Genomic DNA, 12,022 nt, shown 5'->3' with positions numbered 1-12,022 from the left:
ACTGGCACAGGCTGCCCAGGGAGGTTGTGGAGTCTCCTTCTCTGGAGGTTTTCAAGACCCTCCTGGATGCAGTCCTGAATAATGTGCTCTAGGCAATCCTGCTTTAGCAGGGGAGTTGGTCTAGATGATCTCTAGAGGTCCCTTCCAACTCTGAAAATTCTGTGATTCTGATTCTGTGATTGGCCCTAATGATCCTTAAGGACAGGTCAGAAAAGCATGTCGGGAACAACACAGGGCAAGGAGATGAATTAGATCTCCCCTCAAAGTCCCTTCCAGCTTTGAGATTCTGTGACAGCTATATTCCACTGCATCGAAGTGGGCAGGGACACTTGGTTATGCCAGGGCATCCCTTTCTCGTTGCTGTAGCTGAGTAATGAAAACAGGTCTCAGGTTACAAGGCTACTGCTGCTATTTGGTTCAGATTTGAGTGTGGCTATTGCATCCTAAAATAAGCTTTGACAGGGCTTCACCTGCAACATTTTTTTTTAATAATAGAAAGATTTCCCATATTTTTAGTGGGTGAAGAGGCCCTTAGATTATTGTGTAGGATCACTCAGTAGCATTTAAAATGTACTAAAGTAATTTCAGGTTTTTATGTGTTACATTTAATGAAATTAGGTATTAGTAATTGAATGGAATCCTGTTAACAGTTGATTAAACAGGAAATTGACAGTTGACCTAATTCGGTATCAGTAATATAAACCTGAGTGCAATCCACATAGTAGTATGAAACATGAGTTATACTTCCAGGAAGTACCAAGTTGCAACTTGAATTTTGGAAGATTTATCCTGGTGGAGTTCTACCATTTACTTTGCATGGTCAAATAGTAACATATAGCGTAGCAAAAACTACATCTTTCATATTGTGACCAGTAGGAACTGTCACTGGGGAATATGATCTAAGTGTTAGACACAGACACACCATTTTCAGTGCTATTCTGCATCTAAAATAAGATCTAAATCATTCACAGTAAAATATTTAGATCTGTAGGAAATCCTATACGCTTCTCAGAATATAAGGGCATAAAAGTGCTCTGACTTATAGGGCAAATAAAGAAGTGGATTTTAGAATAGACAACAGTCCAGAAACAATACAGAAAAATTCAACAACCACACCTCCGAAAGGTTACTCAGTAGTAAAATGGAAAAAGTCTTCTGAAGAGGAAGAATTCCATGGGCTTGTAGGAAAGCACTGAACCAGTGCACGTTGGAGCTGGAAACCAGAGGGCAAAAAGCAATGGGAGAAACTTAGGATATCATCCTTCCTCCCCTACAGTAACTGACCCTCTTCACCAGCCCATTATACGTTAGTGCTATTGAAAGATCTATAACAGGAAGAGAATATTTCATGTACATAAGGTTTTCAAAAGCAAACTGTAGCTGAGTGGAAAAACAACATTTTTTCAGGGCATTTGCAGGGCTGCATAAATAGCAGCTACTCTGATATTACATCTATACTCAGCTGATGAGAAAAATTTATTTAGCAGAGCCATTAAAGCCTGATTAAAATTTGATGGGATGATAGGATAAATGTGGGAAGTCCACTGAGGTCTGAATTGCTGCCAGTATTGATTAACACCCTTAACAGCCCAGAGGGAATCCTATCAAAAGTGTATTTCAAATCTCAGCCACGGGAATCAGAATAAAGCCCTGGATAACAACTACCATATCATTCAGATGAGTGTTTTGTGTCCCTATGTGACAAGCAAATGAAAGGAGATAATGGGAAGTTGCCAAAGGATTGGTTTGACTCACAAATGTACATGGGGATTTGCAAATGCTGAAAATACAAAGCCAGATTCATAACTGATATAATCTCATCAATTTAGTTGAATTTTCCAAGGGTTAAATATGGCCCATAGTCTCTGTCCTGATCAGCTTAAATCAGACAAATATTTTGATATATTGGAAGATAACAGTTTGTAAGGGAATACAGCTGGCATGGAAACTGATGCAGAAGCCATTACAGAGAGACTTGAGAGAGAGAAGACTGTTTTGCTGACAGGAAAAATGTAGTTGTTCCAAGTGCAAGGCTGGCAATGAAACGATATGAAGCCAAGCATGAGCAGAGACAGAGAAGAACAGATGCAGAAAAGGGTTCAGAGAAATACACAGAGGGAGAAGGAGGATAGAATAAAATTGCAACTGGTAGGTTAGCAAGTCTGTCATTTCTTTAAAAAGTGGAAATAGGAAACTTGAACTTTTTGTGTCAAGGCAGAAGCCCAAAGAAATTTGAAAGAAAGAGAGAGAGAATGGCAAAAGCGTGAGATTGTTTTTAACTCCGGCATTTCTGCTATACTGGTAAGGCAAATATTGAGATTCAGAAAGAGCAGAAAAAGGCTGTGTTTTATGAAAAATCAGTCAAGCGTGGTCTAGATTTGAAAGAGCAGAAATTAAAAAAGGAAGGAAGGAATGCTGGTGATCCAAGGGGACAAAAGGTTAAGGGAGGTGTTGCAGATGATTCTGCAGTTTGTTGAAAGAATGGATCTGTTAACAATGATAAGGAGGAGGTCAAATTTAGAGGTTGGGGGGTTGGTTTTGTTCGGTGCTTTGTTGCAGGCACAGGGGGGAACTTGGTTGGTTGTTTTGCAAAAGTAAGTAACAGGTGCTTTGTTCCAAATCCTAATTCTACAGTTAGTTAAAAAACATTGTCCATACTAGATGTGAAGAGTATTAACTGTTTGCAACCAGCTTAATAAATTTTGAGTCCATTGAACATTTAGAATTATTAAATAAAAAGCAAACCCCAAATCCTTTGTGGCTTCATTACATAAAACATTGGGTAGAATTCAGGTCCTTCCCTTGCTGGAAAAGGCTTAAAGTATTTAAGAATATTCTCTTTTGTCTCCATTTGCTTAATTGCTAGATGGAAAGTTTTTATTTAAAATATCTTTCACTACCATGCTTTGATTCTGAGACCTTCACCTTATCCTTGTGCTAGGGGCTCGTGATAGGGAATACCTTAGGCCCATAACTGGGGATGGCCTTTTGTAAAATGTCTGACTATCACACTTGTGTCTTGACTCCCAGCTGAGTGGGAACTAACTGCAGAACTAACTGCTTACAGGTGGCTGAGAGGGAAACAACAAAGGAAGGGGGCTAATTATAGGTGTGATGTGATTGCTTGGGGAGATCTGCCTCTGCTTTTGCGTGGGGAACTTAGAGACAAAAAGGCTCCCGAGCACTGATGCAAGAGGAACAGTAAGGGGAAAAGTTGCTATGACTCAGTCATAAATAGCTGGTTTCAAAGAAGTGTCATTGAACATGCTTTGTTTGGAGGCATCCATGAGATGGCTGTAGTGTTTGGCCACTGATGAAAGCGCATCTGCTTAAATACAAATGCTGCTGGGAAATATGATGAGGCGGTGAGGTCTTCTAGTTGACAAGGTGTTAGTATCTGAATTTTTGCATTCTGATATGTTGGCTTAGAACAGCAGCCTGGAAACCTGACCATATAGCAACCATGTGTATTTTCTTTTTACCATTTTCTTTCTGTTTTTTGTCTTGTGTTATAACCTGACACAGCAGTGCTGGTCAGTAGCTGGTGAATGTTGCCAATAATGCAGCTTTTCATATACTGCTGCACTTGGGCTTTTCTTCCAATTGATTTTATGAAAGGAATTGAAAGAGTTTCAAGATACTCTGCAAGTTCTGCAAAATGCAGAATCTGCGTTGTCTTTGCCTTTTCTGTTTGCGAAGTTGGCCTGTCTTTCTGTTTGTACCCAATAGGGTTTAATTGAATAATAGTGACTTTACGAACCCATTCCTTCATCTTCTTTATAGGCAAACAGCCTTTTCAATTTAGCAGTCTCTTATGCACACTAAATAACTTATCGTTTAAGAATGTATACTTTCTTGATTTAAGTAGATGCATAATATATTAGAGGCAGGTCTTGGTCTAGTATTGTTTCACCTCAGAAGACAGATTGATAACATGAGAAGCGAGTAACACCAAACTGCTCTGTGTCTGGGGTTTTTATTAATCTTAATTACATCTGAGTACTAATTCCCTATTTCTTTAAATGTTTATGTCCCGACTAGCTAGGTATAGGCTGCAAAAAATTGAATTGTGATGGAAATGCTGAAGTACTTTACTCATCAGTAATAAAGTTAAGCATATCCATACCATTCAGCCTGCTGCTTTGCTGAATCTAAGGAATTTACTGGACTTACTGTAAAGTTCTCCCCTACAAAAGTCATCTTGCTTAAATGTATGAGCTAAGCAACAGAAATGTCCTAATGCTGATCAGAACACTGCTACTTGTCTGCAGCCCAAAGCTGAAGGTGTTGAAAGAGAAAATGGAACGTTAACATGCTTGCAGGGAAGAGTTGTTTGTTTTTGTTTGGCTGTTCCTGCTAACATAAAAGCCTGGCTCACTGAATAATCCATGAGAAGCTAAATGTCTGCCAGCTGAGGTCACAGAAATACTGCTGTAAGCAGTCTGCTGTAAATGGTAGATAGGGCAGACCTAAACCAGACAAAAAGCCCATAATCAGATTTCTGTACGGGTACTCACTTGTGCACTGCCACATAACGCAGGAGCACTCTGATGTAGGAGGTACAGAAGCAGATGGGAAACTGAGGCCCACCAAGACTGACCAGATGGACAAATGTGGTTAACAACATAACTGTTTATTTACATTTTCAACTGCAATAGACTTCAGCAGGAGTTAAGCAGTTTAATGCGTTCATGGGTCTGAGTTTAATGGGCTTAGTGAGCCAGGAAGACTGGAAAAGTTACATGAACTCTGAATTTCAGCCCAAATCTCCTTTTTAATCTAATATTTAGAGACTATATGGTGTTAGGTGCAGAACAGACATGAGGTAAAGTTCCAAGCTCGTTTCAGGTTGGTTGGGGTTTTTTTTGGTGTTTTTAAACAAACAAACCCCTGCAAAAAGTGAAGTAACAGCAGTACTTCCTGCAGACAATCAAGGTTGAGGCACTGAAAAGAGGCTCTTTTTGTTTCCTGAGGCCGGGTAGTAAGAGATAGAGAGGATTTTTCTGTGTGTTGTCATTCTTGTATTAAAAAACAGTGTTTGGGGAGAGCGTTCTTAGTAACTGAGGTTAAAAGATATTAAATACTATCAGTAGAAAGACTGAGCATGTGAAAATGTGGAAGAAATGGGGGATAAACCGCACAATGAGAGATGGGATAGCTTGCACTGCTGAGCAAGTTAAATACTTGAAAAAGCAAGCTTGCAGTGGGCAGGTTGGATGGATGGATCACAAGTGTATTTTAAATATGAGCTGTAGTTAATATCACTACTACAAAGTTAATGAAAAGGAGCTGTGTTCTTTGACCTTGCATCTTGCAGAAGCACGATGGCCACTTCACAGTCATCCAGCTGGTTGGCATGCTGCGGGGGATTGCATCTGGCATGAAGTACCTCTCGGACATGGGCTATGTACACCGTGATCTGGCAGCCCGTAATATCTTGGTGAACAGTAACCTCATGTGTAAAGTCTCCGATTTTGGTTTGTCACGAGTGTTAGAGGACGATCCTGAAGCTGCTTACACAACAAGCGTAAGTTTGTCTTATCTAATTTGAACAGTTGATGGCCTTGTGCCTCTTTTAGTCTAGTTTCAGATTTGTCTGTGCCATAGGATTAGTAGTTTGAATTGGGCTTGTTCCATTCTCAGTCCATGTGGTTTAATAGCACTGCCAATGTGTTTAAGGGAAGCTGTTTTGATTGTTGGCTGTGTAAGGGATGTATATTGAACATCGGCAATTATTTTTTTTTAAGCAAATTGGCAGGTGTAAGTGGGAGACCATTTCCATTCTTGTTTGGGTTTTGTGTTTGTTTTGGTTTTGTTTCTTTTTTTCGACATAGTTTCCCCTTCTGCTAACACTTCTTTACATAGATATGTTTTTAAAAAGGCGGGGTGGGGGAGGAGAGAATCTCACCAATACCACTGTTGGAACTATAGTGTCAAGCCTTGCATTCATAAATTCAAATTTTCATTTTATTTTACTTAAGCTTACCTTCTAACGAGATATGTAAGACCTTTCTCTCAAGGTTTAGCTCTCATTAATACTTAAATTCCTTTTGTGATGCAAGTAAACTGTTTTAGTGGAAAATGGGGTTCGGGTGGGGTTGTTTTGGTGTTGTTTTTTTTTTTTTTTGGTTGGTTTGGTTTGTGGTCGCGGGGGGGGGGGTCTCACTGAAGTGAAAAATTCTTGAACATGGAGAAGCTTGTTCAAATTTGACTTTGAAGAAGAAAAGTAAATTGTACCTGTAGTAAAAGAACATAGGGAAAGGAGTGTGGTGGTGCTAACAAAATTGCAAGTTTGGATACAGCATTTTTTCACCATACCAAAATGTTCAATTACGTTCCTGTTAGGATTATTACCAGAACACTAAGAATTCTAGCTGATTATAAGCTGGTTTCAAGTAACTTTCATATCTATCACTGAAACTAAAATTATTTCAGAGTCAGGGTGTGTTCTCATTAGTAGTCTCATGAAATGCACAGAATTTGTATTTCCCATGATAAGCCACAGTGACAGAATTCTAATAGAGTTAATAAATTATCATTAAATAAATTATTTTGACCTATTTCAACCTTTTTTCTATTTCACCTTAAAATGTGACGTATGGCCAAAATGAGGAACTCATCTAATTTAACTGTATTATAGTAAGTACTCTGGTGTATCTATTGAATTCAGTATAGCTATAGTAATGGGATTATAGGTCCTTTATATAAAATTATTTTTCTTTTTGTTTAAGCCCAAAATAGGGGTGTTCTGATAAATTCACTGTAAATTCCACTTCTTGGAACAAGGTCTATACAGGACTGCAAGCTGACGAGAGCTAAACAAGTCACTTTGCAAGGTTTTCTATTGGTATTAATATGCAAGCTGGGCGGGGGGCAACCATAAATTTTATCCTTTATAGGGGAGATTTCCCTCATTCAGTTATCAAAACCTCTTTTGCTTCACACTGTTTCTTAGTATGAGGCTTAAAGAGAAAAATAAACATTACTGCAGCTTAACAAGTTATCACGTGTTGGCTGAGCCTTGCTAATTGTCCATGTGAGCGTGCTCAGCTGGCAGCGAATGCCCCCAGTGACAAGCAAGTTAAGTTACATTGCTCAGCTCTCATCATGGGCTAATCAGCTCAGCTGGAGGAAGGCACTAGAAATTGCTAAGCAGTGTCTCCCAGTTAGATTCAGGAAAAAATACTGAAGTATAATTTGAGGCTTTCAGCTATTATTTATCCTGTAAGTTTCTACTGGATACCGATACTGAACGATTAGTTTTTCATAGCTAGAGCTGCTTTTAATCAGGAAATGCTATGGTGTTAAAAAAAGGAATATTTCATGACAATGTATCGGTGTTGAAGGAGTTTCTTGAAGCATAGGACAGGCTTTGATTGAACTGCTCACTGTTTTCCTATCGGTTCACCCAGCTGGTTAATATCGGAGTCTGTGAGGCAGCTGTTGTAGGTGGACTACCTCAGAGCCATTGCTTCAGTCCTCCAAGGTTGCAACCACATGCTGTACTAGAAAATCATGCTGAGCAGGTATCTATAGCATGTCCATCAGGATACTGCAAATAAGGGGAAGAGCATTACAGAGGCTGATGGCCAGTGGAAGGACCCTGTGTCAGCCAGATGTTTAAGGTGACTCTGCTTCAACCGTGAACTCCCCAAAGAAGATCAAAAATCTTTGAAACTCAGGTGGGAAAATGCAATGTGTCATTATAATATGAACTAGAAGCTTTGTAAATAGGAAGAATTCAAAGCAACAGGGTCAGGCATAGTAGAAATTAAAAGCATTTTAAATCACTCATTCCTTCAACCCCAGCCCCCTCTGTTCTTGCAAGTAGGTCTTCACATCTGGACTTTCAATCACTGTGGCTGAGTCTGCCCAATTCTCTTCTGTCATCTCTGGTCCTTTGGAAATGTCTTTCCCTCATCCCTGAGGGCAGAATGACTGTTCCAGTCCCTGTTTCATGTCACAGGCATTCTGGACGATGCGGTGATTGCCAAGTCTTATGTGGCATGTTCTTGCCTGCCATATGCTCCACCCTCTGCGTCTTGCTCCCCTTGCGCAGGTCCAGTAGATCTTCCCTGTAGGGACTCCAGTAGTCCCATCACGTTTTTTAAAGGAACACAGCACAATTATGGCCAGGGAAGGGGGGTTTGGAAGAAAGACATTTTTGTCACAGTGGCTGTGGAGGATTCAGTGAAGACTGTCATACTTTAAGAAGTTTTTCAGGATAACAAAATAATAGAACCCCACACTAGATCCCATGTCTTCTTGCAGGTTTCACTGACCATCACTATGTCATTGACCTGTCTCCCCATCACAAACATCTTCCCAACAGCAGGCTGCGTGTATTACTAGAGGGTTTTATAGCATCTATTTAGTTCCATACTGTGCTTTTGCCATATGAAGGTTAAACCCTCAGTGTTTTTGCAGAGGTTCTGGTGCTTTTAGACTTTGTCTTTCCTCTCCGCAGGGATTTTTCTTGATAACAGCCCAGTACCTATAGCTACAAGAAATCCATAGAGGGGGTCTGCAAATTAACAGTAGTATTTTTAGGCTCACGTCTCCTAGTACACCACCGTCTGTCAGTGCTTAGAGGAAACTGCGATTATTTTTTATTCCCCTTTTTGTCTTAGTCCTGATGTCAGAAGTAGAATGGTACAATTGCATGTTTTCTTTGGAAACAAGATCTACAAGACAACCTAACCCAATCTGAAGCCAAAAATTAGAATTTTTATATCAACACATCTGTGATGCTGTGGTCAATACTATGTAAATGTATTCCCAGACATAAAAATTGTAAATTGATGCAGAAGACAAATCAAATTTTAAAAAGCTGTCATGCTCTGTGGCAAAACACATTGCAGCCTCACAAAATTAGGCTGAAAGGCCCTCTTACCTTGTGAACTTAACACGTCTGAGCAGGCACAGCCTTCAGTCAGATAATCAGCATCTCTTGCTTTGTCTTCCTGTTGCCATCCAATATATGTATCTTCCTCTTTACTCACTGGTTTAGAATGGATCTTGTATTCTTTCTGTTAGCACATCCTCCCACATGCAGGGCAAAAATCAGGTATCAGACTCTAGGAAAAGGAATAACACTGTTAGGGAAAATCTGGAGAGGAAACAACATAGAAAATGGCTATATTCCGTGCTCACACTGAAACACTGCTGAGGGGACTATATTCAACTAAGTAGTGATGGGAAACCTGATAGATGCCCCAAATAACACAGTTAAAAGTCATTATGTTTCCCAAGAATTTTGGCCTGACACTGCTGGTTGGAGAGCTGTTGAATCCTTTAAACAGTACATGAAAAGACTGAAATCTCAGAAAATAGCTTGCTGACTTCTGTGAAGGCTTTGGGGTTTTTTTTTGTACCCCAGCCTATTGAGAAAAAGAATGTAAATATGTTTTTGATAAGAGGGTTGGTGGGGGTAAAAAAAAAAAAAAAGAGAGAGAGATTAGCCTCTGTTTGCCACCAGGAATTGCAAAACTTACAGCAAGATATAATTTTAGAATAGGAAGGACAAGTTAAGAGCTAGGAACATCTGACTTCCAATCTTTGTGTTTCAGATTGATCAGGAAAAGATAAGGTAAATTTTGGGCAAAACTGAATAGTATGAATTTTCCATGGAGACAAAATTTTCTTTTTTAGTAGTGGTTTCCAAGGTAACAGTCACTCATAAAAAGATATTTCTAGTATATAAACAAGCATTTCTGTCAATGCAGAGGACATTCAGGCTCTTGCATCCCTGCTTTTAGACAGACTGTGTTGTATGATGTAGATTAGTTTAGTTTAAAACATAGTCAGAGTTCACGTGTATTTCAAAAAGGACCACATGCCTCCAAAACAAAAAAAACCTCTTTACATGTAGCAACATGTGTACATACATAGAATGTATATAGAACAGAATCTGTGGCACTACTGGATCAAGGACTAAACTGGTATTTCTGTTAACGGTGACACCTTAATATTCCATGTTAAATCTGATTTTTAGTGAGACAAAAAGCTGCTACAAACTGAATTGTGAGATATATAAGAGAAAGAAATCTCGAATACATTTCCTATCAGCTCTATTTCTGAATTCAGACTTAATATAGAATCATAGAATTGTCTAGGTTGGAAGAGACCCTTGGGACCATCGGGTCCAACCATCTACCCTACTCTACAAAGTTCTCCCCTACACCATATCCCCCAACACCACATTTAAACAGCTCAAACACATCCAAGGATGGTGACTCAACCACCTCCCTGGGCAGCCTATTCCAATGCCCGACCACTCTTTCTGTGAAAAATTCTTTCCTAATGTTCAGTCTAAATATATAGAATATTTTCTTATTTCTATTATTATAGAGAATTGATTTATTGCACTGCATTTCCTGAATCATTTGATAAACTTTATGGGTCTTGCTCTTCTCAAGCCAGTTGGATAAAATACCCCATCCGGGGAGATTTCGGGCTTATTAGATTCATGAGAGGAGCAAAGCAGATTGATGCCAGTAATCTATATAAATACTGGCAAATAGCAAAACTTTGGGGAGGACTTCATTTTATTTTATTTTTTACTTTGTTATGTAATTTCCATAGGTCAAGATGCTCTGTTTTCTCTTACTCGTACGCCAATGATGGGTTGGGGGAGGAGAAGGTTTAATTTGCTAAAATGTAAAACAAAATGCAAATTATTTTCTAGTTGATTTGGGATCTCAACCAAAAGTTTCTGAATAGCCAAAGTGCTATGACAAACATATTTCCTAGACATTTACTTTAAGAATCAAATTAGTCATAGACAATGGAGTAAATTGATTATTGGCAGCCATTCAGAAAAAGAAACAGAAAAAGAGATTGCATACTTTAAAGGTTTGTATTAACCTGTTTTCTTGAAAACCAATTGGTGACATAAGGTTGAGCACAATTGTTGTCAACTAGTTAAGTGTGTATGTAACATGACAACAGCACACTTTGTCGTCACCAAACCGAGAGAAACATAATGATAGGCAGGATGTATCATGACCGTGTTTAGTTCTTTGTCTTAAACCAGGCATGTGGTTTGGAATCCCTCTAAACCTTTCCCCTTATCTGAAGGTGGGTTTCTTCTACATTTGATCTCGCTAGAGACTAGCTGAAAAATGAGCGGGCTAGTGTGGTCTGCGACAGCTTAATGCCCTGTGAGAGGAATAATATTTGCTCTTCTCGAGTTGCCACTTCATCTTGCCAGGCTGAAGCCTAGCATGGGTACCTTGCCTGAATACTCGGCTGAAAGCCTAGTTGAAACCGCATGGCCCAGGCCTGTTTGCAAACCCCACCTTCCTCCATCTTTCCATAGCCAGGTAAGCTCTTTGCAGTAGCTTTGCTCTCCTCGCTGCATCTGTCCTTCTTTAGCCTCCTTTCAGGAGGGTGTGTACATTCACAAGGCCTCTAAGTCTTCCTTGCAGCTTGTGAGGCAGCACTATAGTCTGACACCTCCAACAGAAAATCAGTCTTCTCTACTGACTGTTAGAGGGATGCGTAGGACAGAGCCTTCTCTTAGTGGTACTTGCCTCAGGCCACCCCATGGTCTGAAAATCCCTTTCTTGTCTCTCTTTACCATCGTACCCACTCTGTAGCCAAGCGTCAGATGCAGGATGTGTGCTCAGACAGTATTTTGTAAGATGATAAATTAGCTGGAACTGAGGGGAAAGGAAAAAGGCAGTTATTTCCATTACTCTTACCATTTAGTTAAGAGGTAAATACTTAGCCCTTGTGGTCATAGATAAAATGTGCAACCCGACTCCTACTTTTTGGGACAAGTGCTGATGTTTGCAGAAACCTTTTAACTAAGGGTAATAAACTTCCACAGCTGCTATATGAGATTATAAGATCATTTGCCAAATTAGAAGTACAGAACTCAATGGGATCCTGAAGGAGTTGTGTTTTTATAAGAGAGTCGGTATCATCTTGCCTTATCAGGATTATTGTGCTCCTGTGCAGGAATCCAGCTGCTGCCTGTCTCCGGAGACTGCACACCCCTGTTCTTAGCTGGGCATCA

General features: G+C 39.7%; 1 protein-coding gene across 1 annotated transcript in view; it reads left to right on the top strand.

The window, feature by feature from the left end:
* Positions 1–12,022, top strand: part of EPHA6 (EPH receptor A6) — a gene marked incomplete at its 5' end in the record, with an annotated part of 384,562 nt that overhangs the window by 325,492 nt on the left and 47,048 nt on the right. Inside the window, one exon of the mRNA XM_009890121.1 lies at positions 5,318–5,527. Within this exon, the coding sequence (XP_009888423.1) occupies positions 5,318–5,527 (210 nt within the window). The remainder of the gene's footprint in view (positions 1–5,317; positions 5,528–12,022) is intronic.

This window comes from Charadrius vociferus, unplaced genomic scaffold, assembly GCF_000708025.1.
Source record: "Charadrius vociferus isolate BGI_N301 unplaced genomic scaffold, ASM70802v2 scaffold287, whole genome shotgun sequence".
NCBI lineage: Eukaryota > Metazoa > Chordata > Aves > Charadriiformes > Charadriidae > Charadrius > Charadrius vociferus.
The sequence above is the reverse complement of the archived record's forward strand: the minus strand, read 5'-3'. Positions and strand labels throughout refer to the sequence as shown.